The following is a 26,223-nucleotide window of genomic DNA, read 5'->3' as shown; positions in this document are numbered from 1 at the left end:
TGATTTGGTATTGTCCAATACTGAACTCTGACAATGGCATTCCTCCCCGCAAAATGCCATTCTTTCCTTTTCTCATCTGCTGCAACAGAGGTGGGGGTAGGTAAAATCAAGCAATTTACTTAACCCTCCTACCACTTTGGAATTTTAACTGTTCAAACATTAGTACAGATCCAAACCATCCCAGATCTTTGCTTTAAGAAGAAAAAAATTGACATGAGGAGCTACTGAAAAGCAAGACACAAGCATTTCTTATTTTGTTACATGTCTAGTAGTCTTATAACAACAATATCATTAGCCAACAGATTCTTTAAAACAGTAAAACCTGGGGCTATGAGTGTTTAAACATGCCATAGTCTAATACAACTAGTGCAATCTCCTGGGCACATGGGTAACTCAAATGCTACAACCAGCAAATATCATTACTGAAGTCCGCAGTGCCAGCAGAGAATTTCTGGAAGAGGAATGTGATTTAAAAGCAGACCTACATTGTTTTCAGTGCCATCCAGAAACCCCTCTCAGCCCCAGTACAGGCCAGTGGTCCTCACCTTGAAACAGGTGTCACGTAGTTGCCTGGGAAGACACCGGACATCCCACTCCTCAGAGACGTGCCCTTGAACCAGCCATCCTGGCACTTCTCTATGACCCGGTACATCTCCCCTTTGCGCAGCTCCAGCTCGTCGTTCTTCTGAGGCTTGTAGGCATACAGGGCTAGGTAGCTGTGGGGAGAGGTCACACAGGCAGAGAGCACACAGATGACATCAACCACCACCCGTCCTGCTCCAACTCCAGCCCCACAGAGCAGAAAGCAACCAGAAGCACTGTTCAGAAGCAATAGTTAAAAAGGGACATGATTACAGGCTTCTTCACAAACAAGGAAGGGCAGAGACTGGATTCTAAGACAATAATGGAATAACTAATCAGAGTAAAAGGTAATTAGAAGTTGATGAGACATGCTTCTCACTCAGGGCACAACGAAAGCAAAACTGTGCCACAAAGCAGCACCGAAGTTAAGAACTTAGCAACAGTTTCAGGAAAACACAACAATTACAGGGAGAGCCAGAGTAACAAAGGCTCAAGCAAGAGGGCTTTGCAAATCCTGACATCTGGAAGAAGTATGCTTCAGGGTGGGATCCACCTCTGTTGTGGAGTTTAAGAAGAAAATTTTCTTATGTGTAGGCTATTTCAAAAGCTTTTCTTGCAGCTTTCTAGATGCTTTTTATGTTTAGAAGTTTAGAAACAACACACCAAACTGTTCTGATCTGGTATGATAATTCCTGTACTATGTTGGTGAAACAAAAAGTGAGAAAGGGCCACATTCTGCAAAGGGTTTTTTACTTAAGTAAGTGAAGTGGTAGAATTTGGTTTTGGATGTTTTGTATGCAAGTATTCTAATAAATCTTCAATATAGGATCCAATATGTAGAACTTTTAAATTAATTACAGCTTTTATTTATTCCCTTTGTTTAGAATCTTTATATTTATGTCTCTTTTGCTCTTCTGTTACTACTTCAGGGATGTGTCTACTGTTGTGAAATGACTACAGCTTAAAACCCCTACAGATTCTCTCTCTGTTTAGAGAGATTCTTGTTGAAAATTAAGAATGATTGCTTGCACTTTGGGAAATAATGTAAAGTCGGGATAGAATAGCAAGAGTCCACACACAGAACAATACTTTCTTTGTAAATACCAGATTTTTTTGTACTGTCACTTTTCTGCAGATGCAAAAAGGGATTTCTGGTAATTCTTGATCAAGGTTGTACCTTCTTGAGATTTTTTATTTATTTGTGATTCACAGGCAGTGAAGATAGATTAAGAGAAATAGGAAAACAAAGAAAGTGCATTTACACTACAAAGTGCAGCAGAATGCTCTTAGGCTCAGGGATGGGTGAGAAGAGGCTTGCTGCTCACCTTATAGCAGTGAATCAGAGAAAAAAACAAACTATAGCAGTTGTGATTGTAGATTTCCAGCCAATAAAAATGATACATGACTTTTTATTTCTGCTTTCCAGGAAATATAATTGAGAAATAAATCCTGTTATTTTTCTTGATTCTACTTCTTTATTGTACCATATATTTCTTTATTTTTGTTCTGAAGTAAATAAACAGCAGTAATGAGCAGAATATGAAATATTTGGTAATAGCTCCTTGGGGAATCTTAGGCTGATGTGCCTGGCTCTTTTTACCACATGCATGGAGTACAAAGACTTAATCAGAAACTGTACTTCATTACTCAACAGATGGGACAAACCACCCTGTACATCCTTTATTTAGCCTATATAATCAGGTGGTCTTGAGCAGGTCTCTAGCTGTTCACCTGACAGAAAACATGAGGCTACATAGGATCTGAAGAACATTAAAATGCATCACCCTGACAAGAAATAAGGTTGCATGCTCCAGTGCTAATCCCTCAGAACTGTGCTCTGCAAGAACATAACAAAGTGTCGGACTGCACTCACTTGAGAGGAGCAGAAAGTGTGGCTTCGACTGTCCCTTTTGAAATTGCTGCTTACACAGGGCTCAGATTCAGAAGCTATGGGTAAAGCAGGGGGTCAGTGATGGAGCATTTCAGATAAACCTTCTCCCCAAAGGGGCTACATGTAATAATGTAATTTACAGGTGGAGATTCTGGAAGAAGGTGCAAGGAAAATTACCATAAGTAGATCATAGATTGTTGAGCCTTGCAGCTGTCTCCAGATCTCCTATTAGTTTATTTTTGTTCTCTCCTACTAGCTTCATCCAGCAAATTCCCCCAAATCAGCTAGCAGTAAGTCTGAATATCCAATATCACAATAAGCCTAAACATCCTCTAGATAAAGTATTGAAATCCTTGCAGAGACTAAAAGAAGATGTACAACAGCCCAGCACGGACACCACACAGAAAGAGACCAAACCACTAAAGTGATGAAAGCTTGGGTGTGACGACCATATAGGGTGATCCATCCTGGGACAACACAAGTGATCAGCACTTTTTTTGTGGACCAGCAATCCCACCTCCTGTTTGGGGGGGGGGGGGGGGGGGGGGGGCGGGTAGTGAGGATGCCCATCCCTGGGGGTCTTGTCTTTATTTGCAGAGGCACAGGGTTCTCCGAACCCAGTGACAGGCCCAGCCTGGGTCTGCAGCCCACCCTGTGGGCAGGCATAAACTCCATTCCTGGCTTTGGGAGAGCTGGGGGGATGCCTGCTGTCACCTGTGGCTGAAAACAGTTTGATTGCAGGCAGCTTCCCTCCCCAGAGTTTGTTTCTGGGATTTTCCTCTGGCAGGAAGTCAGGTCTAGTGGTCCCATTTGCTGAGCATGATTTTGGTTTAAGCCAAAGTCTTTGGATTTTGAAGCATTTCACTGTTCTCTAGTTTTTAGGTGTGAAACTTCACCAGCTAACTCTGTACAGCCTAGAAAAAAAAAGTGTTAAAACAACAATCTGAAATCTTGCAAAATGTAGTGTCAGATTATTCTGGGCTGTGTGAAACAGTGAGGCTAAGGGTTACAAGTGGGACCTTGAAGAACCCAAAATGTTTGTTAGAAGTTCCCTGAAAAAGGTCTAAGTGTGAAGTGTTCTTGGCCTTGGGTAGCTGCTTGTGACTGCCTATAAGACAGAATCCCCAGGGCTTTGCTAGAGTTGCACCTCCCCACTACTGCTACAGCTTTCAAATAATGCATCCTCTTTGACTGGAACTTGGCTCACAAATGCAGAATGACAGACTGGATTACAAGGCTGCTTCACAAGGGAGATGACAGGAGAAGCATGGGAGGGAGAAGGGGAGGCTTGCTGAGGCATGGAGTCAGGGATATTGCCAGAGAGCTGGAAAATGTCCTGATTCAGCAGCTAGGTACTTTAAATATTGCCAGTTCCTGCTTCCTAGTCAGGGCAAAGCTTGAAACAAATATGTGCCCCACTATGTGCCACACGGGCTGTGCAGGGTGAACACAGGGTGATGGATAAGACCTTGGGCCTTCAGTGATGTGAGGCAGCCCTCAGGTATAAAGATCTCAAATAAGTAGCTAAGAATAACTTTTTTTTGCTTCTGATCCAACACCCCTGTTGTTCCTAAAGAAGATCTCCTCTATTATTTTTAGGATTCAGACCTTGTTTTAGCCATACCATAAAACCCAAAAATATGGATGTGTGCATGTGTGTGTGTGTCTATAGTTGTCCTGCTTATATGAGGTATATGTGTTGAGAGGAAAGTATTCAGTAGTTAATTAGACAAGTATCAGATCAACCAACCAGGCTAGAAGAGACCTGCTATAATGAAGTCTACTCTTTTTGTTCTGTGAACCTTCTGTTATTCAACAAGACAGCATACCAAAGATGTGGAGTTCATTCATTGCCTTTGTTTCTTCATTGTTGATGGCACCAAAAAAGTGCAACTGGGCCATTTTTTTCTGGTTAGTCATGAATATATCAGGTGTTTAATTGCATTGGACTGACTACACCTTTTTAAAAGCTTTACATGAAAGAAGATTTTCTCTAGCTCAGAGGTGTTCAGCTTGCTTCACAGTGATTCATACAGCTATAATAAATAAAGTCTAAAAGGGCTCACACAGAAAGGGGGGAGTCTTGGCCTTCTCTCTTAATTTTTCAATTTCAGCAGGGGCTGCCTCATGTTTGAAATGGCAGTCTCTCCCTTCTCAGAATGCACCTGAGGTGAGATTGGGCATTCAGGTTTCAAGCAAACACACACATGCACACACGTAATTGGAAACAAAGAGTATGCAGTGACTGAGGTGAGCTGCTTACATATTGAGGGGGAGCTGGACCTTCGGTGGTGTCCCCTGTTCTCCAATTATTGCACTTGTCCTGGGACCAGCCACTGTGGCTGTTCCAATCAAAGAGGAATCCTGAAAATACACAAAGAAGAACACACAGGGATTTAGGATGAAGCCCATCATTTCCTAAATTGCTATGGGGTGAAGGCATAGAAGAATAAACCATATATTTTATAAATTCCTAGATTTTCTAACTTTATGATACTGCGTTCAAAAAGGCATATTCTAGCTTTACACATTCCAAAAATACATTTTTGACACAAAGCATTAGCAGAATTTCCATGTACCTGTCAGAGACATTTTACTTGTATGCACATATTAAAAATTTTACAATGTAAAACTACTTAACTGCTTTGTAAAGTCAGCTCAGCAAGTGCATCTCTGCAATAGTACCTTCTCTGAAGTAACCTTTTCCCCTCAAAAATTTGTTTTCAAATTGGTACTCTTTTGGTTAATGGTTATGGATCTCTGGATCCATAAGAAGAGGATACTATGCAATTTCCAGAATGCAGTCTCATTTCTATATACTCTTTTTATCATCAGGAATATATTCTTATATTCTTCTTCTTCAAAAAAAGGTGACTACGCAACCCAAAACTTTCTCTGAATGGAGAAAGTAGTTCACTTTTACCCCAAAAAATAAAACTCCACTTTCATATAGACAGCTGGACAGATCTTCCCAAGCTATTAATGTGAAAGGCCATTCTAAACACAGTCATTCATTTCTCAAAGCCTAATTCTCAGCCAAATTATGTAGGGCAATCTCTTTTTGAGTTGTCTCACCAAAGTCCTCATTCATCTATGTCAAAAATGAATCCTGACTGGAAACATCTCCTGAACTAATGCCAAGGCCTGTAGCAACAGATCTTCGCTGCAGACAGCGCAGAGCTGGGTTGATGGGACTTGCAGTGGTTTACTTGAGCAAAAAGGTTTTTTAGTAAGTCTAACCATATGCTGTATGCATGTTCATATGCAGAATGGCTCTACAAAGTAGGAACCGATACCCACAAATTGCAGGTTCAGGCGGAGTGTGTTATACACAGCAAAGATTCTGAGCAGTTCACAGGTCTCCACTACAGCTTTTCTGTTTCAAAATTCTAATAACAAACAGTACATATTGATTTTTGGAATACAAACATAGGGACAATTTTTGCACTTAAAAATTACACTGAATTAAACCAAGACACAGAGTTGAACCACGACACACATTGCTACATAATTGCTGGATTTCAAGGTTACCTCATTCCAAAGAAACCACATAATTATTAGTGTTCTGTCTTGACAGTGCACTGCTGAGCTATATTGCTTTGCTGTGTATTTACACAGTATCATTAGGAAATCGTGCAAGAAAACATGGAAACACTTCACTGTGATTCCATAGCTTTTGGCAAAAAGCAGCAAGATGTCCCATCTCTCACCAACATCTACACTCAATCATGAAATTGTATTGACAAGTACATCTCCTTTTTCTCATTATTTCCTCTAACTTTCTGGCTGCTTGCTCAAACAAAGAAGGATCCAGGCAGCTCTTGGTCCTATGTGTAAAAAGCTTTCTTTCCAGCTCTGTGACTAAGGCTTTATTAATACTGCCTGTCACGTCAGTGAGCTAGTATCAACTTACAGAAAAAACACACCAGCCCACTAAGAAATTTAGGGATAACTGGAGAATGATCCCTCATTTGTTATGTTGAATTGGTTGATGGGGTTAGTGATTGCAGAAGATGTTGGACTTAGACACCTCACAGCTGCCTCATCCAAGAGGTAAGTGGGAAATCAACTAGTTCAAACTTCTTCATGTTCTACCACTGTATGCCTGCTCTGGACTAGAGAAACTGTCTCTAAGGAAACAGGAAATGCATCAGTCCCCACCCTTCCTTAATAGGAAATAAAATTTAGATTTTAGCTTGTGAAAAAACCACATGAATGAACAGCCTCAGGGTGCAACTGTAAAGGCAGAGAAGATCACAGCAGGAAAGGATAGAATAGGACAGAATGGAATAAGTAAAATAGAATATTTATATTGGAAGTGACCTGCAACAAGTCTAACTGCCTGACCACTTAAAGGTTAGCCAATTAAGGACATTGTCCAAAATGCCTCCTAAACATTGACAGGTTTGGGGCATCTACTACTTTTCTAGGAAGCCTGTTCCAGAGTTTGACAACCCTCTCAGTAAAGAAATGCTTTCTAATGTCCAATCTGAATGTCCTGTGGGGCATTTCCACAAGACCACTCCCATGCCTCCTGTCAGTGGACACCAAGGAGAAGAGTTCAGCACCTCCCTCTCTGTTTCCCCCCCTCAGGAAGCTATAGAAAGCAATGAGGTTACCCCTCAGCCTCCTTCTCCCCAAACCAGACAAGCACAGTGTCACCAGCTATTCCTCTTAGAACATTTGCAGTCCTTTCACAAGATTTGTTGTCCTCTTCTGGATGTATTCAAGGACCTTCAAATCCTCCTTCCTTGGTGGGGCCCAGAACTGCACACAGTGCTCCCAGTGAGGCCTGAGGCTGTGCAACACTGAATACAGCAAGATAATTTTAAGTGACTGGTGATGCTCTGTTTGATGCACCCCAGGATGAGGTTTGCCCTCTGGTGTCTCACATTGAGCCTGCTGTCCACCAGCAATCCCAGATCCCTTTCTGCAGGGCTGCTTTCCTAATCCCTACTTACACCTGGCATTACCCCATTCTAGGGAGATGAGAATCCAGCATTTTGAATTGTTAAATAATTTCCTCCCATTAATCATTGCCTAATGCTCCAGTGTATTTATATCACTCAGCACCTCCCACTTTGGTATCATCAGCAAACTTGCTAGTGGTGCTTTCAACTCCTGCATCCTGATCATCCATATATATGTTTATATGTGTGTGTGTGTGTATGTATATATATATATAGAGAGAGAGAGAGAGAATGAGAGAGAGAGAGAGAGAGAACAGAACTGGCCCTAAAACTGAACTCCAAAGAACACTGGTGATCTGTCAACAGTCAGCTGCACCCCCATTCACTGCAGTCCTTTGAGATCTGGCCTTTGGCCAGTTCTTCACCAGTGTATCACAAGTCCATTCATTCCATGGCTGAGCAACCTGTCCAGAAAGATGCTGAGGTACAGTATCAAAGGCCTACTAAAATCCTAAAAAAACCCCCTTTTCCACTGCTTTCCCTTCATCCACTAGGCAGGTGACCCTGTTACAGAAGGATATCAAATCAGTTAAATGGGATTTCCCATTTGTGAACCCATATTGGAAGTTCCTTACGAATGTATCATTCTTTAAATACCTTTCAGTAGTACCCAGTATAATTATCTCTATAATTTTTCCAGCAACTGAGGCTAAATTAACAGGTCTGTTATTCCCTGTTCTTCCCTCATACTTTTTTTGTAGATAGAGTAACATTGTCAAGCTTCCAGTCAGCAGGACTTCCCTAAACCTCCAAGATCTTTGACATATGGTTGAGAGGGGTCCTGCCATAACATTCACTGGCTCCTTCAGAACACTTGGATGAATCCCATGAGGCCCCAAGGACTTGTGAATATTCAGCTGATACAGTTGGTCCCTTACAATTCCAGTGTCCACAAATAGAAAGTTGCTGTTCCCACATTTGTGGTCCTCCAACTCAGGGGACTGGGAAGCCGAAGGTCTGTTAAAGACTGAGACAAAAATTGCATAGAATGCATCTGCTTTTTCTTCATTCCTGTTAGTCAGACTGCCCAAGCATTATCAAGTATTCACCACCTTCACCAAGTATCGTTTTTTTTTTCTTTAGGCCTCATCTGAAAAAAAAGAGCCCTTCTTGCTATTTGAAATAATACTGGCCAGTTTCAGCTCTAATTGATCTTTGGCCTTTCATGTCTTCTCCCTGTATAAATGAACCACAGCTCCGTACTCAGAGAAGCCTAACCTTGCTTCCAGAGGTTATACAGTTTCATTTTCCTCCTGACTTACACAAGAAGTCCCCTGTTCAGACAAGCTGGCCTTCTGCTCTGTTTGCTTCACTCAGAGCATGGTGAAGTTGTCTGCTCCTGTGTTTTTGAAAGGTGAATCTTAAAGACTGACCAGCACATGTGAACTCTGAAGTCCTTAAAAGCAGACTCAGAGGGCATTCTGCTAAGTAACGCCCTGAATAGCATAAAGTTTGCTCTCATGAAGTTCAGGGAAGCAACTCTGCCATCCTTTTTTGTCTTTACAGTGAAAATCCTGAACTCAGTCATTTCATGAACACTGTAGCCAAGACAGCCACCTACTGTCATATCCCTCATGAGTCCTTCTCTATTCACAAATAGCAAGTCCAGGAGGGCATCTTTCCTAGCTGGCTTACTAAGTATGAATGACAAGCAGCTTTCTATAAGCCTCAAGAATTTCCAAGACTTATCACAGAAGTATGATATTTCCTGTTCATGTCTGGGAATTTGAAATCTCCCATAAGGATGGGCTACTGATCAGAGAGTCCTCCTAATTGCCTATGGAATAACACACTGGTGCTTTACATCCCGACTGGACAATCAGTAGTAAACACCCTCACATTACCTGCTTTGTTTTCCTTCCCTCCAGTCTTCACCCAGAGGCACTTTACCACATCATCACTAACTCTAAGGGCTGTGCAATCAAACCTCCCCCTTACTTACAGTGCCACACCTCCCTCTCACCTGTCCTGCCCTACTCCTGAAGCCTGTAGCCCTCGGTGCCAACACTCCAATCACAGGACTCATTCCACTGGTAGCAATGATTTCCAGCTCTGGGAGCTGACCAATGCTTCATCTTTTTTTTAAGACACATGCTAACCCTTCTTTAGCTCCTATGATCCTCCCTCTGCACGCTGCAGCAAAGTCAGTTTGCAGAGGTGCAGCTACCCCAGCCTGGAGTGGTGACTGCAGGCACCCTGGGCTGAGCCTGACTGACTCTGCCAAGTGATGAGTTCAAGCCAAAAGAGCAGAGCATCAAATGCATCATCTATTTGCATGTTTGCACTGACAATGGGACCTTCTGTGTCTTCTGTATTAAAGAAGCCTGATCTTGAGTGCTTTCTATTATGGTTGTGCTAAAATAGAGTCCAAGGGATTAAGAAATCATGTAACTGGCATTCACTGTTGCTGGATGAAAATTTTGCTTTCTTCCCTTGAATAATCCCAAAGATGTCTCCACAGTTCTGTACATATATATCTACCTGACATTCAGTTTCTTGCCTATATCTGGTTGTTCCAATATTACTGCATCTGGTGTCAGCCTGGCACCTACAAACCATTCATTTTTTCCACTTTGTACAGCTTGTTATCCTATACATCCAAACTCCAAATCAGTGCCTGCTTCCTGATTGTGCTCTGTTTTTTCTTTAGCTTCTCTCCCTACAGGCTTTGACATGACTGTGTACTTTCCAGTCTATGACCCTGCTTTTCATCATCAGGTTTTACTCCACAGAACCTGCTGGCCTTCTACACATTGAATTCAGCTCCTCTGTTCACATCTTGACCTTTACTATCACAGAAGTATTCTGCTCTGCAGCTTCATGTGCCTCTGTGCTCCTTGCTGTATTCTCTTCGTGGCTGCTTCATTGCTACTATGCATCTGAATGTTCACCAGCTTTGCATTTAAGCTACAGTCCCTGACACAGTTGGTGAAGGCTTTCTAAGCTGACTCTTTCAAGGCCCTGTTGTTCCCTGTATGTATCACTAATTAGCTCATATTATAAAATACAATATTGCTAGATTATTTTGCAAGATAATATTTGCAGTAAGATTTTGAAGAGACTGGTTTTTGTAAAAGAATAATCTATTTCTTTATACTTCTAATTACCTGTGTTGGAAGTTTACCTTTCTTCTCTTCCAACAATTTTGTATGCATCTCTCCAGTTACCAGTAATACCAATAATCCTTCTGGAGAACACAGCAGCCCTTTCTCCACCACAGCTGGTAGCAGGACTTAACTTAGTTTTCCTTCATTATTTAGCCCTGGAGCCAGGTTGTACTTTTGCTACTGTGATCTAAGGAACAAGGTATTAAACATGTCCTCCTTTCCTCTTCATGTCTTCAGGGGAATGGGAATCCAAGACAATGCTCTGATTTTCTTGTTCTCTGCTTTGATACCTTTTAGGAAGTCTGTGTACCACATCCTTGCTTTCTGATGGCACATCCCTATGTGATCCATCTTCCTTGTGTGGCACCAGACACACAAATAGAGCCATGCACAGACATTACGCAGGGAGGGCTCAAAGACTGCAGCATTTGTGCCTTAATCCTTCTTCAATTTCTGCTACTCAGCATTGCTAAAGCCTTACGGGTAGGAGATGTCTCTGACAGCCAGGATTTTAAGAGGCGCGTAGGCACTTACTGATAAAAACAGGTACCTTGCAGTTTTCTCAGGGTGGCATTAAGTACTTCACTGCCTGATTCCCAGAGATTTTATTGCAATTTAAGTAATAGGAGTCACTTCTGAAAATACCATTTGGTGCTCCTTTCTATCCTTATGAGCTTCTAATGCCTTTAAACATTTGGCCATTGAATTTCCAGAGTGACCTCCTGGGTGGTCACATGTGTACACCTCTTGATTAGGAGGCCATTTATTCTAATGTTGGCATGCAGTTTTCTGAACCAGACACTGCCAATCTGATCCCATTTACTTAGGCCCATGAACAGCCAAATCTGACTTCTTCATGCTCCCACTTCAATCTGGCATCCTCCAAGCACCACTTAACACTGTTTCAGCTCAACAGCACCAGCTCTTTTCCTCCACACACTAAAGACCCAGATGCCAGCCAGCAGGGAAAAGCAGCTGCACAAATGCATGCTGAAAGCTACCTCTGATCTTTTTGCACTAATTTCTGCTTCTTTGTGACTATTGGTAGTGCAGGTGCACCACCTGTACAGTGCAAGGCTAAATCTTCAGTAAAACTCCCAGACTATACACACAGGCAGGATGGTGCTGCATGACAAGTGTTTCACTTCCAGCTCATGCTGTGTCCTTTGTTTTTATCACCAGCTACTCCGGTGTAGTAGATAACTCCCCAAATATTACTGACAAACTCAGAGTCACCAGGAAATTAAAGGTAACAACTACTCATCTAGGCTGAAACATCTTCTCAAATTCTCTTTTCCCATCCACACCTTTATGGGAGCATAAGAATTATTAGTTTGGACTTCCAGCATAAATTGTTTTTCTTTTTTTCCCCTTGCAGATTTACTTTAGATTTTCACCAGCACTTTAAGGCCACATTTGTGGTTTAATTTGAAAAGACACAGTGCCTGTGAAGTGCCTTGCAAAAGCAAGGGACTCAGTTTTCAAGTGGAATAGAAGTCAGGAGGAAAGTGATAAAACTAGGAACAGAGTACAGTGATAATGTGGGTTGCAGTTGCCTTCACTGAAAAATAATTGTTGCTATCAGATGAATGTTCTTATCATCTAGAAAATCACCAACCAGAATTCTCAGTTTTGACTTCAAAGAAAATCCAGCACTCTCTCACCACAGGGCACTTACCACATTCATTAATTCTCAGGAAAAAAAATATTTTAATGTCTTGAATGCATATTTACAGCTTACTTTAAATTTCTCTTTAATATTACTTTAAAATATGAGAAAAACACCCATTCAACTCATGTAAGTTTACATACCATCCTCTGGAAATATGGAAACAGGCTAATGGTCTTTAAGGTTCCTGTGACTCGTTTCTCTAATTTGCTGACTCCATAAAACAATGACTGTGGCAAGCATTCTGGACCTTAATGTTCCTAGAAATAATGTATTAGCACTTAATGCATGGTAGTGACACCTAGTATTGATGAAAAGTGCTACATGCAAGATCAAGTAGACTCATCAAATGCTAATTATCAAAGTGGGGGCTGAAATGGACTTATCAATTCTAGAGGAGGAATTTTTTTTTCCATAACGGTGGGTGTGAAAAACAATCAAATGTGCAGGATAACAGCTGCAGCTGCATAAATGGCTGCATAAATACCCAGTTCCTTCCTGCAAAAACTGGAACTAAATTTATATGATTTACTGAAGGGTTTTTACAACCTGCAAGTGTCTGTGGATGAAGGTGGGGCAGAGTATCATGCCAATTTGTTCTAGGACCAGGTTGGCTCTGATTATTTTTGGTTTGTAATAGACCAAAAACTCTAAACCACGTCTTCTCTCAGTAGCTCACAGAACTATGCAGAGAGCTGGAGAAGTCAAGTAAATTAATTTCCTGAGCTTCCATTTCCCCTATCCTGCAATCTAATGATGCCTGAAAATTAGAAGAAAAGAAACCCAAATATTTTTGTCATTTTCTTCTGAAGATTCATCTGACATTATCATGCATAAAAGCACTGATTATTCTGGCTCACAGCTTCTCAGCTCCCCCATATGAGGACTAATTAAGCATCATAGGGATGAGCATCCTGAGAATTATATTTTACTCAGCCTTGTTTCTCTCAGACTATATTCAGGATATAACTCTCCACCACAAGGTTTTAAATAGGTTCGTAGCAAATAGTTTCTTGCAATTCTGGGATCAAAGAACATGAAAAATCAAACACGGGAAGCTTGACCTGAGAAAGATGTTAATTTAATCCCACACTCATAATTGTCCTTTTGATAACTGTACAACCAACTCACCAGGATCCTGTGCAATATCTCCTGTAGGAAGTCCCCCTCCGGGGAGAAAATAGCGGTAAACAAATAAACAAACCCTCCAAGTAAAAACAAAGAGAAAAAGATACACTTTAGTCATTCCTGCTCAAATGTCATACATGAACACATAGTGTGTGCTGGATGAACAGAATTTTATGGTATGGGGTAAATACCATGACAGTGTCTCACTTGCTCTTGAGACTTCCAAATCAGTAGTTGACTGCCAGGCACTGTAAAGCCTCAAGATTAGATGTGTGCAACAAATTATTTCAGTGGCAAAATGTTTTCAGGTTACTACCCTGAGGAGCATCTGGAAAAAAAAAATATTGTTTTTCTTTTATGGGCAATGGGATTTCGTGCACAATTAAATAACCCTTCTAAAGTACAACTTTCTCTTCCTATTTCCTGTAAAAAAATTAGGTTTTGCGTCTTTCTTGAAAAATCTTTCAAAATATATTTGTGATAAGGCATATTATAGGAAAAAGAGAAGACACTGTCTCTAGCCTGGTACTTCCCTAAAAACAATTTTGCATTGACCTGGATTCCTGGTAGCTTATGTAATCAGTCCATAGACTGAGTCAGCTCATGAGCCTCATTTGCAATAGCTTTGACAAATAATATAATATATCCCAATATGCACAGAGTGTATTCAGATACCTATTGGTAGCCAAAAAAAAAAAAAAAGAAAGAAAAAGCAGCTGCTTACATGCTTACAATCCTACATAAAACCTTCTGTGTAAAAGAAGTTAATGCCTTCCCACCTACAACCCCCCTCCCCCAACAAGATAAAGTTATTTAGAATAGGCAATATCTGGAATAAATTATAAATAACTATGAATAGAACTGAAAATGTAAAAAGACAAATAATTAATTTATGTTTGACCTTAGCAAAAGCTCTTATGCATTTTTTGTGACATATTTTGATCTAAATTACAGAAAGATATGTTGGACCAATATTTCTTCTCTTTTGCCATTTTGACTGGTGCTGCATCCTGAAATAGCTGTCCTTGGTTTCACCTGTCTTGTTCTTGTATCCCATCAGTTGTCATTCACAGTCAGCAACAGAACACATTGGATAGAATTTGGACTCCTAGCCAAAGCTATGAAATACCTGAATTTGTCTTATTTTCTCAGAGCTTGTTGTGTACTTAAAAATTCAAGATTCATTTTTAGTCTCTGGATTTTAGGTATAATCTGCATGCCTCTCATGGTCAGCACATTTAGGTTATCAGCCAAGGCTCAACTGGAGTTCTGCTATTACATTTTCTCAGCTAAAATTCAGCGCTTCTAAATAACTGATAAGGACACACTCCCAAATGATTTATATAGCAAGACACTTCAAGGAACATTTTTCATTTCAAATACTGTCACTCTTTGGGACTGGGAACGTGCAAGACATTGTTCTCAGCTTTTCTTGAACATGTGTCCTCTGGTTAGGAGCTTGTACTAATACTTGCAGATACAAATTGACTTCTTGTGCATGGTGATGAGTTGTTCAAAACACACACAGAAGTTCCTTCTGTGGGGAGGATCCTTTATTCCTCACTCAGCTGTTACCCTGGTGTGCACAAAGCCATGCTTCATTATTCATGAGATGCTTTTTCTGTCAAAATCCAGGGGATTTGGAGCAGTACTGACCCATGACCTTTTCAACTAGCAGGGACGAATAATTCATAAGGGGTGAAAATGGAAGCAGGACAAGCCATCTGAGGCCTAGGCATGATTACTTTCCAGGGGGACCTTCCCCACTCCCCAAGGAGTCTCAGTTACGAACTGCTCTTCTGCACCTGTAACCTAATTCAGCTTCAGCTCCATCACTGGCCTGCAGCACTACTTACATCTTCAATAAAAATCCATTTTGCCAGTATGATAGGACATTCTGCATGATGAACAGACACTATTACCTTTCAGATGGAGATCTTACATTTAATGAGTGATGCTCAGCATGCAGCAAAAAGCATACAAGCAAATTTAGTTGCAGGCAAAATTAGGATTCCAGTGTTTCCTCTTTTAAATTAAATGCTTTATATCCTGGCTGTTGTGGAATTCCAATCACCATTTTGTCCAGCTGAGGTGACTTCAAGTTGATTCTTCTACCTTTCAAAGATCCCAAAGTCTGTAGTCAGTGAGGATGTTTTTTAAGACCATCATTCATTTCAAAATACATCTTGGCTTTTGGAAAACAGCTGAGTTGGTTCTGCTTAAAGAACAATGAACACATTATGGAAGGTCAGCAGTCTTTGATCATTAAATTAATGATATGCAGAACTGCTTTCAAAACATGTGATTTCATAGTCTTGGTCTGCATGTTAGTGCACAATATGTAGAAATCTGTGCCCTCCTGGAGGCTTATAATAGCCTAATGACTCATAAAAACAAACAAAAAAAAAACACCCCATGTCAGTTCAGTGTGGAAGTCTGGTTCCAATTCACAAGAATTGACAAAAGCCACAAGAATAAAGAACTATGCATGAAATAACTTCTAAGGCGTGGAATATAAAGTACATTTACTGAAACATGTAAAATTTGCACCTAAATTTTAAGTTCCTGCAGTAACGTCAGCAGTAAGCCCTAGATGTCTCTGTTTCTTCTCATGTCAGCAGAGAGAAAGCAGGTGCTCCAGATCTGGGTGCCTCAGGTCTACAGAGAAAACTGATGCTTGTTTTGAGTAGGCTGTTTCACTGGGCACCAGCTGGTTGCCTTGAGGTAGGGGACTGGATGCCATTCTAGAACTCCTGTAATTGAATTCTGCTTGTTCAAAGGACAGGCTGTAAGAAAACTGTGTTGAACTTTTTAAAAATATAGAGTCCCCCTGCAAGCTAAATACCAGTCCTGGTATGTTCCAGAGAAACTTGTACCTACTAAACTGAACAAAATTCCTTTATTTTTTTATGAAGAAATCTATTCAATAAGCAATGAAAAAGTGCCTGGAAATTAAACAATAAACCAAATTTACGTTCTAGTTTAAAAAAAAAACCATACATTTTCTAGATACCAAAACTGCAAATTTTTTGCTTCCTTTTTAAGAAATAAGCTTTGGCTGAATTTGCTGTTGCAAACCAGCAAGGGCCTGAGATGTTTACAAAGAGAACCACTCAATGGCTGTGACAATGACATGCAGAACAGAGAGGTTCCTCTCCAAGGGAGAAAAGAAAAGGTGAGACATCTTCCTGCATCAGAGCTCACTCGTGAACTTGGCAGCTACATGCACAGCCTTCCTATAACCTGCCCATGCTCTCAGCAATGCCCCTGAGCACTTCCGAAGCAGCAGTAAAATCAGTTTGCAGATTTGTCAAGATGTCAAACCCTGAACAAGACATATGGGGCATTTACCTTAGAAATGCCAAATGCATTTTAGAACAAAAAATCTGAAGACAAGATTCTCACTGCCCTGAATGCCTTGATGTAAGAGCTCATGGGCCCATTGTTTATGCTACTGTGGCTGGCGTTCAGCCATGTGAATAAAAAGAAAAGTGCTGAACTGATATTCTGTCTAAGACTGAGGAATCATTAATTGCTTCTGAGCCATGTCAGGTCTAAGCAGATGGCAGAGAAGAAACTGAATTTCTGACACATTTAATTAAAATGTAACCCCTATTATTATGGAATTAATAGCTATATAAATATAGCTGCACAATTTTAATGTACATTTGGTAAGAGCCAAATTCTCTATTTTTTGTAGACCTAACTAAGGCTTAAAAGCAGGTTAATTCATGTTTGTAGCTCTTGTGATTTTATTGCTAATCTTTACAGGCATTATTCTGAAGGCTGCTCCTACAGTCAAGAGAACATAGTGAAAACTTCAGCCCCAGTTTTTTTTCCGTATCGATCCACATTCATAGCAAAGTTTTCAAAGGAAAATATTAAATCTCTCAAATTAGAAAGCAAGGTACCCAAAAGCAGGGGTATGTATTAATACATGCAAATTCCACCCTTAGGGTGACAGGGTGCAATGACACTTTTTGATCGAGGGAAGCCTTTTTTCACTAAGGTCGGTCAGAGCCACCAAGACTCTTCTTCCCCATCTGGATTTTGGCCAAGACAGTTTGGACCAGCAGTGTTAGAGGCATGTGCTCAGCTGCCTTGTCTGCAAACTGGCTCTATGCCCTGAGGCAGAACCACTCTCCAAACCTGTTCCCACCATGGGCTTCCTTACACCCCAGCCTTAGATGAGCTTTTGACCACCGGCACCAATTACATGTCTTCCAAAAGACTCAGTCAAGCTTCCTGTGGGCTGGATTTTGATAATCATAACTTGTCACTGGAAACATCAGGCCCTTCTTGTCCTCTACCACTTGTGTGCAAATGACAAAATTGTTTGAGAAATGAGTGGGGTTTCACATACCAGTTGTTCTATTAAAACAGGGGAGAATAATCAAGGCACTTTTTGTTTCATGGTATAACTTCTGTGGTTTACTAGCTCAGAATGAGTCTTCAACACAACTCTAACCAAAAAAAGTGTGTTTTATGTTTCTCTTGACTAGCACAGGAACAGAAAAGCCACTGTCTATCATGTCTCTGTAAAGTCCAAATGTGTCACTCTCAGTGCCAAAAACCTGGGTGTCATTTACTTGACAAGTTTTGGACCCTCCCCCATGTATAGTGCTTGTGCTGCTTCACAGATGTCCCCGTACATCTTGACTCCCATGCTGCTTTGTGTGGGAGCCATATCCTCACCTTCACCCTCCTTCTGGGGGCTGAAAGGGGGGGGGAGACCTTACACCACAGAAACACTCCCTGAAAAAGGCATGTGGAAGAAAATGAGTGCTATTACAGTTGGACTGAGCTGCCTCTCTGGCTCCTACGTGTGGATGGACAGTGGAGGGAAGTGAGCAGCTGAGACAGGAGCAGAGAGTACTGCTCCACTGTGGCACTGTCCTCTCAGTAGAGTTTTGGCTGGCTCTGCATCACACATGGTGTGCATGCAGGCACCCTGTCTCTCCCAGCGTCCTTGCAAACCTGGGCTGCAGGGCTTGGGGCTCATGTCATGGGTCACAGCAGGGCACAGCTATCAGGAGTGACCCCATGGTCTGGTGCACACTGACCTCACAGGGGTGACCACCAGCACTACAGATGACATAAACAAGCATTTCTGCCCAAAGTAGCCCCTACAGTTTGCTGTTTGTCCCTCTCCTCACCATCTACATGCATACCAGCATGGGCAGTGGCTGTAACATGGATTGCTTCCTGCTCTGGGCCACCACAGGGTTGGCAAGTGATCCATGTTTGTCCCTGTATAGGGACATGGATGTGAGGGGCTAGAAGGCATGTCCAGGGAGAGGATGGCTTTTTTCAGCAGAGACATGATATGTGGGAAGATCCTGTCATGCTGAGGTTATCTTGGCACTAATAAGCAGCACAGACTATGAGGAACCGGTCTATAAACCACCTGTGGGTGGTTTATAATCTGCACACACACTTGTGTAGATGACTGGGCAGGAAGGCTGAGGCAGAAGAGCTTTGAGACTGTGACTATTCTCCCTTCTCTTCTACACATTCAAACTGCAAATCAGCAGCTGGATTTCCTTATCTGTAGCAACAGCAGGCAATTGCAAAGGGTTCCAGTGCACCCCTGGTGACTTTGGCTCCTGTTTTTGCCAGGGCCCTAGAAGCAGCCTCTTGGAAGCTCCTTTTGTGACCTGTGGGGATGTTTGGGAGGATGTTCTGCTGTGTCCTCCTTTGAGAGGTGGAAAGATGGAGAGGGCTGCAGTTTCAGCATGTGTGATGGTTTAAAAACTCCTTGGGCTTTTCTGAGCAGCAGCTACTTGATGGGTACAACACTTGTCAAAGTACAGCACATTTGCTCATCCTCCAGTGATCTGTACAGAAAAAAATATTCCAAAAATCTTCTTTTATCCCCAGTGTGTGAATTTCATACTGACATTGCTATCCTGCAGAGTAACAGATACGTTCAGGGTAATGGAATCACTCAAAATTACTCCTTTCTACAACAGAAACTGGTGCAACAGTTGCATTACTTCTAACAAATTGTGTGATTACTGTTTGTTTTTTAAAGTGTTGCAGTATTGTGAATCCAATATTGGCCTTATCCTCTGGCTTCTCACGCCTGCCCACTGATGAATGCAAGGATAGGAACGGCAGATGCCAAGTCCTGTCACACCAAGACGACAGTACCATGTGACGGCTTCATGTGTGGGTGAGCCATTTTGGAAGAGGTGTCACAAGGGTGTGCCACCTGCTAAGGATGCACACACCCCACTTCACTCCACCTTACCTGGGCTGGGGCACTGGAGGAGAGATGGGTCAGGTCCCCGATCCTGGCAGCTGCCCGTGGGTCGCTGGAGCTGATGAGGACAGGGGCGCTGATCTCCATGGAGTGCCGGTTGCTGGCGGCCTGGGAGGACTTGTGTGTCATGCTGAGGGCAGTGAAGGAGTGGCGCTTCTTGGTGTTCTTCTTGCCTTCCACCTGCCGCTGGGCTGCTCCAGCAGCCCCCACACTGGCCAGTGTGGAGCACGGTGCCAGACCCACCGCTGCCGCTGCTGCCACTGCCACCGTCTCCGTTGCCAGCGGCATGTCACAGCCAGAGGCGGCAGCCGAGCACGTCTTGTCCATCTCCATCAGCTGCTTGGCAGATTCATTCAGCTGTGTGGGCATGAAAAGGGAAAGACAAAAAAAGGAGTTGTAGAGTGATAAGGTTCCCTGCACTGCTGAAAAGGAGGCTCAGTGGGACCTTATCTCTACAACCACATGAAAGGAAGTTGTAGCATAGTGAGGGTTGGCCTCTTCTCCCGGGTAACAACTGGCAGGACAAGAGGAAATAGCCTCATGTTGTGCCAAGGGAGGTTTAGAATAGGATATTAGGAGAAATTTCTTCACTGAAAAGGTTGTCAAGGACTGTAACAGGCTGCCCAGGAAAGTGGTGGAACCACTGTCCCTGGAGATGTTTCAAAGACTTAAAATACATGGCACTTCAAGGCCATGGTTTAGGGGTGGGCTTGGCAGTGTTGAATTAACAGTTGGATTGGATGGCCTTAGAGATTTTTACAACCTAAATGATTCTATGATTGTATGAATTTATTTGATTTATGAGGCCAGGTGAATTATTTCTGTCTACTTGTTAGGGCCAGGAAGATAAAAAGAGGCAAAGTAAGCATTCAGAAGAGTTAAGCTAGAACTGGGCACCATAAATTGGTCCACGTGAAGCCACAACATTTAAAAACACAGCATTCCCCAAAACAGCTTGTCCCAGGCTGCTGAGTCAGAGCCTGGGGAAGGAGGCAGAAGCTTCTTCATCCATGTTTTGCTATTCTCAGTTCCATCACAGGCCTATGCTTGATACACAAGTTTTGATCCACAAGTACAACTACCAAATCTTCCCAGTTTCATCTCCCTGCCTCCCACCTAACAGAGGTTATCCAAATGTAGATGCAAACTGAAGGCATTTTCCCTAGATGTATCACCTAAACTTTGGAAGAGCTTGATGGCCACTGGAAGACTTACTCAGGGTCCACCTTGAAAAAGTGGTCTCATCAGTTCTCTTGAAGGGTTTAACACTTGACCTCCAGCCCATGAACACAGCACTAGGAGGCTCAGGTCAGCTTTCACCCCACTGTTCCTCATCCAATCCACACTCACAGATAACCTTGTGTCCATGCAGGCCAGAGGCATGCTGGGTGGTTCAACCCCATCACTGAAGTCTCTTACCTCCCAGCCTTCATAACTCATCCAGGAAAGCTACACTGTAAATGGCCGGAGAAATTTTAGGCGTACAGGGATGCTACCATCACTAACGACACATGAAGTGGACTCTGAAGTCAGCAGTGCTTGCTGCACAGCACTCAATGCCAATACATCTTCCCTCGAGGTGCATTAACAGCTGATGGAAAATGCCACATTTTGCCAACAGACCTTTGTATTAAAATAGGATGCACCGCAATATGTTTGCATTTAATGAATAAAAACAACCTATGAAAAAGGGAGCCACAGCTAATGCACATGTGCTTTTGCATTCACTGCTATTCTGAGACCCACATAAGCCAGAGGTGTATGTAATGCTATTCTGAACCAAAACTAGGCCATTTTTTTTCCGGTAACTACTTTTATGAATTATGGCAACATCCAAGAAACGGACAAGGTCTTCTAAAGCGGACAAGGTCTTCTAAAGAAAGGCTCTAAAGAAAAAGAAAAAAAAGAATTTTGCTCCAGCCAAGCCAATTTTGAAACCTAACACAAGTGAAAATAAAGGGAAAAAGAGGGAAGGGAAAGATAACAACAGAAACGTGCAGTTAAACTAATGTGTAATTGCATATCTTTTATAACTTTCAACCACTGTCACCATGCTGAAAATAAAAGAATAGATGGTGCTAGCCTTAGGCCAGTCCTCATGGGTTTGAAAGCACTTCTAACTCCACGAGGACTTATTCAGTGTAACAGGCAAAAACCACAGTAAAACATCTAGAAAGTAAACCTCAACTTTCAGGATCCTTCCTTCTGTGACAGCTTCCACTAAGTCAACCAAGAGCCTCCAATTAATGATGCTCCACTACTTTCAGAGCTGCTGGGAGTCCTGCAACCATTCAATTAGCAAGTCATTTTCCCAGCTGCACTCTCCAACTTGAGACCATGCTTACAGCCAGCATAGAGCACTGCACCTGCCAATTTTTGCCGATAACAGCAGATCCTATTTCAGATTCTTCAGAAATGTCCATTATTTCCCACTTCATCATGCTCTAAATTGGTATAACCTAATATTTGCCAGCAGGCTCCAAGTTGCAAGGAAACCAGATGGCTCCCCTCCCTTAAGTAGGTGTTACAGCTCCGCTTACCCCATTGATGAAGATAGTCTAGCTGAATTACTTGAAATATTAAGGAGAAAAGGATAAAGCTATCAAATATGTATGACTCTTTGACAGCAGAGGATGAGGAAATTTTTGCTAATCAAAAGCAAGAAGAAAAAGAATATCTTTAACTCTTAGAGATAGGAAAAAATTGAGTTAAAAAAATATTAGAACTTCTGATTTTACAACATGCTACATGTGGACAAAGAAGTGCTCCAGCTCTTGATATCAAGCTCTGAATCTCTTGTAAGAATTAGATTATAAATCCCACTGTCTGGAATCCAATTTAACACTGAAGTGTTCTTTTTAAAACAACAAAATCCCTTACTTTTTTTTTTTTTGTTCAAAGCAGCACCTAGTTGAAATGTCAATAAGACAGCAAGCATCTAAACATGAAGTGATTAAAAATAACCCTGTATTGATATAAACAAAAGTAAATCTCAATATCAGTAGAAAATTAAAGACAGAAAGAAAACTCCTTCCCAAACAGTCAAGCTAATGAACTTTGGAGAATGTCAGAGGCTTCCTGAAATACTGGGAAAAATTATTTTGGTCTGCCAAGATAAAAAATGCTTTATAGACTTACAACTTTATTTTTGTAGAGAACTGTTTTTAAACAGCTTTGCCCACAGATGCTGGAAAGTACTTCCCAAATAGGCTATGAATACCAGAGAAAAGCCTGCTTACTACTTTGTAAAAGCAAACAGTTCTTCCTCTTCACAAAAAACTTGCAGAAACCTTTCTTTTAAAACATAAACATAATTGCAGATTTTGTATTTTAAACTCTGAATATGTAAATAAGCATTGCTTTCTGGTGTCTGTCATTTGATCTTCAGGCAGATTTTCTTCCAGATGAGAAGCTTAATGGAAAGTTCTGACCCAGAGTCAGTGTCAGGAATCTGACATTTCTGGAAGCCTGTAGCTCTTATGACAATATTGAATACCAGAACTCAATTTTCTCACTCAGTTTTGATTCCTTCTCTAGAAAGACCCTATATTTGAATTTCTGGTCCTGCTAAGCCCAAAGCAACTTGAGACTTATGCCCTTGAGACTGCAGCAAGACTGATTTTACCCCAAATCCATTCTTTATAAAGGGGATGTCCTAGAAAACTTGACATAGGATTTAGAGAGATAAGGCTTGGATTTGAATGCCAAACCAGTCAAACATTTCCTGCAGCCCTGCAATCCTGTCTAGAAATGTAAAATCTTGCAACAGCAAGCCTTATATTATCTGAGGGACTTCAAAATGCAAGAGATGTGATGAGATGGTGCAGTTAAACTGTTCACAAGGTCTCAGTGACTACTGGCTGTGAGTCCTGCATGCTGAGATAAGGATGCACCAGTCAGTTCATGGAGCTACTGTGCCTATTTCTCAGGAAGACCTTCCCCAGCTGTGAGTAATTGTACCAGAGACAGCTCCAGCTCATCTAGTTTTGGGAGTGAAGAAGGGTGGGGTGGAATACCTCTGTGCACAGTCTTGTTCACTTCTAAACAACCTTTTCCTACAATGGGAACAGTAATCAAGTGCTGTTCATTAAAAATTTGGTGGCCTTGATCAGAAAGCCGTACTCTCATACCCTGCCCTGATGCAAGCTGTCATGACTTTAGTATCCAGGCAGAGAGCCCAGGTGATATGAACTAAGGGAGAGGTTTTTTCCCTTCTTCTGGCTTTTAGATATGACTGTCTTAGATACTCTACTTTTGACTTTACCACACAGGTGACAAATATTAATCTACATCACTCAGGACTTCTCCAGTGCCAAAGTTATTTTTTATTAGTCTTATAAATATATTTTTTTCCTGCAGACTGTATTACAGTGTGTTTCTCTCAGTCTCCGTTGCACGTGCTTGCACGGACAGATATACAACGTCTAATTTCTAATACATGTGGGCTTAAAAGGGACTACCTGTAAATGGTTTCAAGTTATCTCTCTTTTAAGGATGAGCAGATACAGGAGAGAAACTGTCATCTACACTGATGGTCACACATGGGACCAAATATGTTCTTTATATCCTGATACGACTTAATGAACTAAAGTTTCAACAGGCATCATTATGCACCTTCTTACATACCCCAGATGGAATGAAGAATAAAGAAAATCTACTTCTTGTCTGGTGTGGGTGACAGTTAACTCTAGGTTTAGTTCAAATAGCAAATTATTACTTTGGAATTTACTGTTGTTATTATGGAACAAAAGAGAAACATGGAAAATTTAGGTCAGATTTAAATAATTAATCCTTACTACATCTCCCTTGACAAATACACCAGTGCATTTACTAATGTTAGTATCAAAATTATTCTATCCCAATTTAAACTTCTAATGGACACTTTGATACATCATGGTCAGCAATGAATGGGTTGTGGCATCTCACTGATAATGCTGTCTTCTGTAAGAAGGAGGAAAATTCTGCTACTGAATATTCTTACTTTATAATCATTTAGGTCTGGCTATGGGATTAATTTCTGACTGATATCTGCCCTACCAAAAAGAGAACCTCACTGTGTGGCTTAGAAATACACTTCAGCATGTACTTGATACTGTGCATACCAAAGTGTTACTAACGTGTGACTAAAATGTCATTCTTTTCTAAATAACAAAATATTGCTTAAATTCTCAGTTTTACACATGCGATTCAGTATTTTGATACATTTGAGATAATTTGCATGAGAAAGTACACTTTACTAAGATTCATTTGCTACAAAATCTTTTTTTTCCTGTCTTTATGGAAACTATTAGCTAAAGAATGATTCTGCTCAAATGCAGGTATAAGACTCAAACCAGTTTTAAAAGCAAAAAGTTACAAATCCCCTCAAATCTCTACACACCTAATACAAAAGAACAAATTGGAAAGAAAAAAAATATCATGCTCAAGTTTTTAGAAAGGAACCACTGAGCAGAGTAGAAAACAAAATTAAAATTATTAATAAAACATCTTGACAAAGTCCCCCTGAAAGATTGAAAATACTTTCACCTAGGGACTGCTGATTTTTATACTTTACGGTTCATAAATATTTAGAAGACCATGTACATCCCTATTTTATGCCTTGAGGAGACTTTGGTAACTTGCAGTTCCATATCTGATTCTGTGATTAAAATAAACAGTCTGAATTTATTACTGCATTTTCACTTCAGAGTAAGTACTTTCAGGAAATATTAAGTTCGTATGCCCTCATTAAACTAGTTTGCTACTATTATAATTTATGTTCTGAAGCACAGTGAGATTATTATGTAACTAAAGGCATAACTATACAAGATTCTTCTGTCTCTGCTGGGTTCCCGAGAGGACTGCATCTGTAAAAGCATTTTCAGCATGCAAAAACTAGTCTTTCAGAAAGTTAAAACAGCTTTTCCTTACTATTATCCCTACTCACAAATGCAGGATACAATCTTTCTTGTGCTGTAGCCAAGCAACAAAACAGCCTTTGACTCAAATGGACATTAGGAGGGAGTACAAAATACTTCCTTTACCTAATACTTTATATGTTCTTTGGTAGGTTAATACAGAGGACACACAGCAATTCCAAGAGCTTGCTAGTGGGATATTAGCAGACAAATTTGTGCCAAAGGCTCTTTGACCAAATCATATTGAATGTATCTATAATTTTAATCTTTTATATGTTTTGTTAATTTAGATTTTAAAGTGTTTAGAGAAAGCCTCCAAAGTTCACCATGGACAGTTTAAATTCATTTGGCAAAACCTACAAAATCCTACCTCAATTATTCATTTAGGCACTATCTTATGAAGAGTAATTAGTAAGGCACAGTTTAAGAGAAAATATTATAGCTAAACCAAAGCATTATTTAATGGCTTTGTGCTAATCTCTAACAATCCACTATTGCCTTTTCTAATTTATTGCCAGGGAGAAACAAGCAAATGTGGAACAGATTTTCTGCAAGTGGTTTATCCATCATGGCAGATAGATTTCTGAAACCCACACTCTGATTGAGAGCAGAGTTACTCCATGCACCCAGAAAATATAAGAAGCACAGTACATGAGCTTGCTTGAACAGATTCAAATTAAATGATAGCTGCAGAAATACTTTCCTAGGACACAT

General features: G+C 41.0%; 1 protein-coding gene across 1 annotated transcript in view; it reads right to left on the bottom strand.

Moving 5' to 3' along the window:
• The window catches only part of SH3RF3 (SH3 domain containing ring finger 3), a 242,854-nt gene that overhangs the window by 38,139 nt on the left and 178,492 nt on the right, over window positions 1-26,223 (bottom strand). The window contains exons 7-9 of the mRNA XM_062487937.1: window positions 19,601-19,969; window positions 4,737-4,837; window positions 546-716 (exon numbers count right to left, since the gene is read on the bottom strand). Of these exons, the coding sequence (XP_062343921.1) occupies window positions 546-716; window positions 4,737-4,837; window positions 19,601-19,969 (641 nt within the window). The remainder of the gene's footprint in view (window positions 1-545; window positions 717-4,736; window positions 4,838-19,600; window positions 19,970-26,223) is intronic.

Source organism: Cinclus cinclus, chromosome 2, assembly GCF_963662255.1.
Source record: "Cinclus cinclus chromosome 2, bCinCin1.1, whole genome shotgun sequence".
NCBI classification, from domain to species: Eukaryota; Metazoa; Chordata; class Aves; order Passeriformes; family Cinclidae; genus Cinclus; species Cinclus cinclus.
This window is presented reverse-complemented; position numbering and strand designations above follow the sequence as displayed.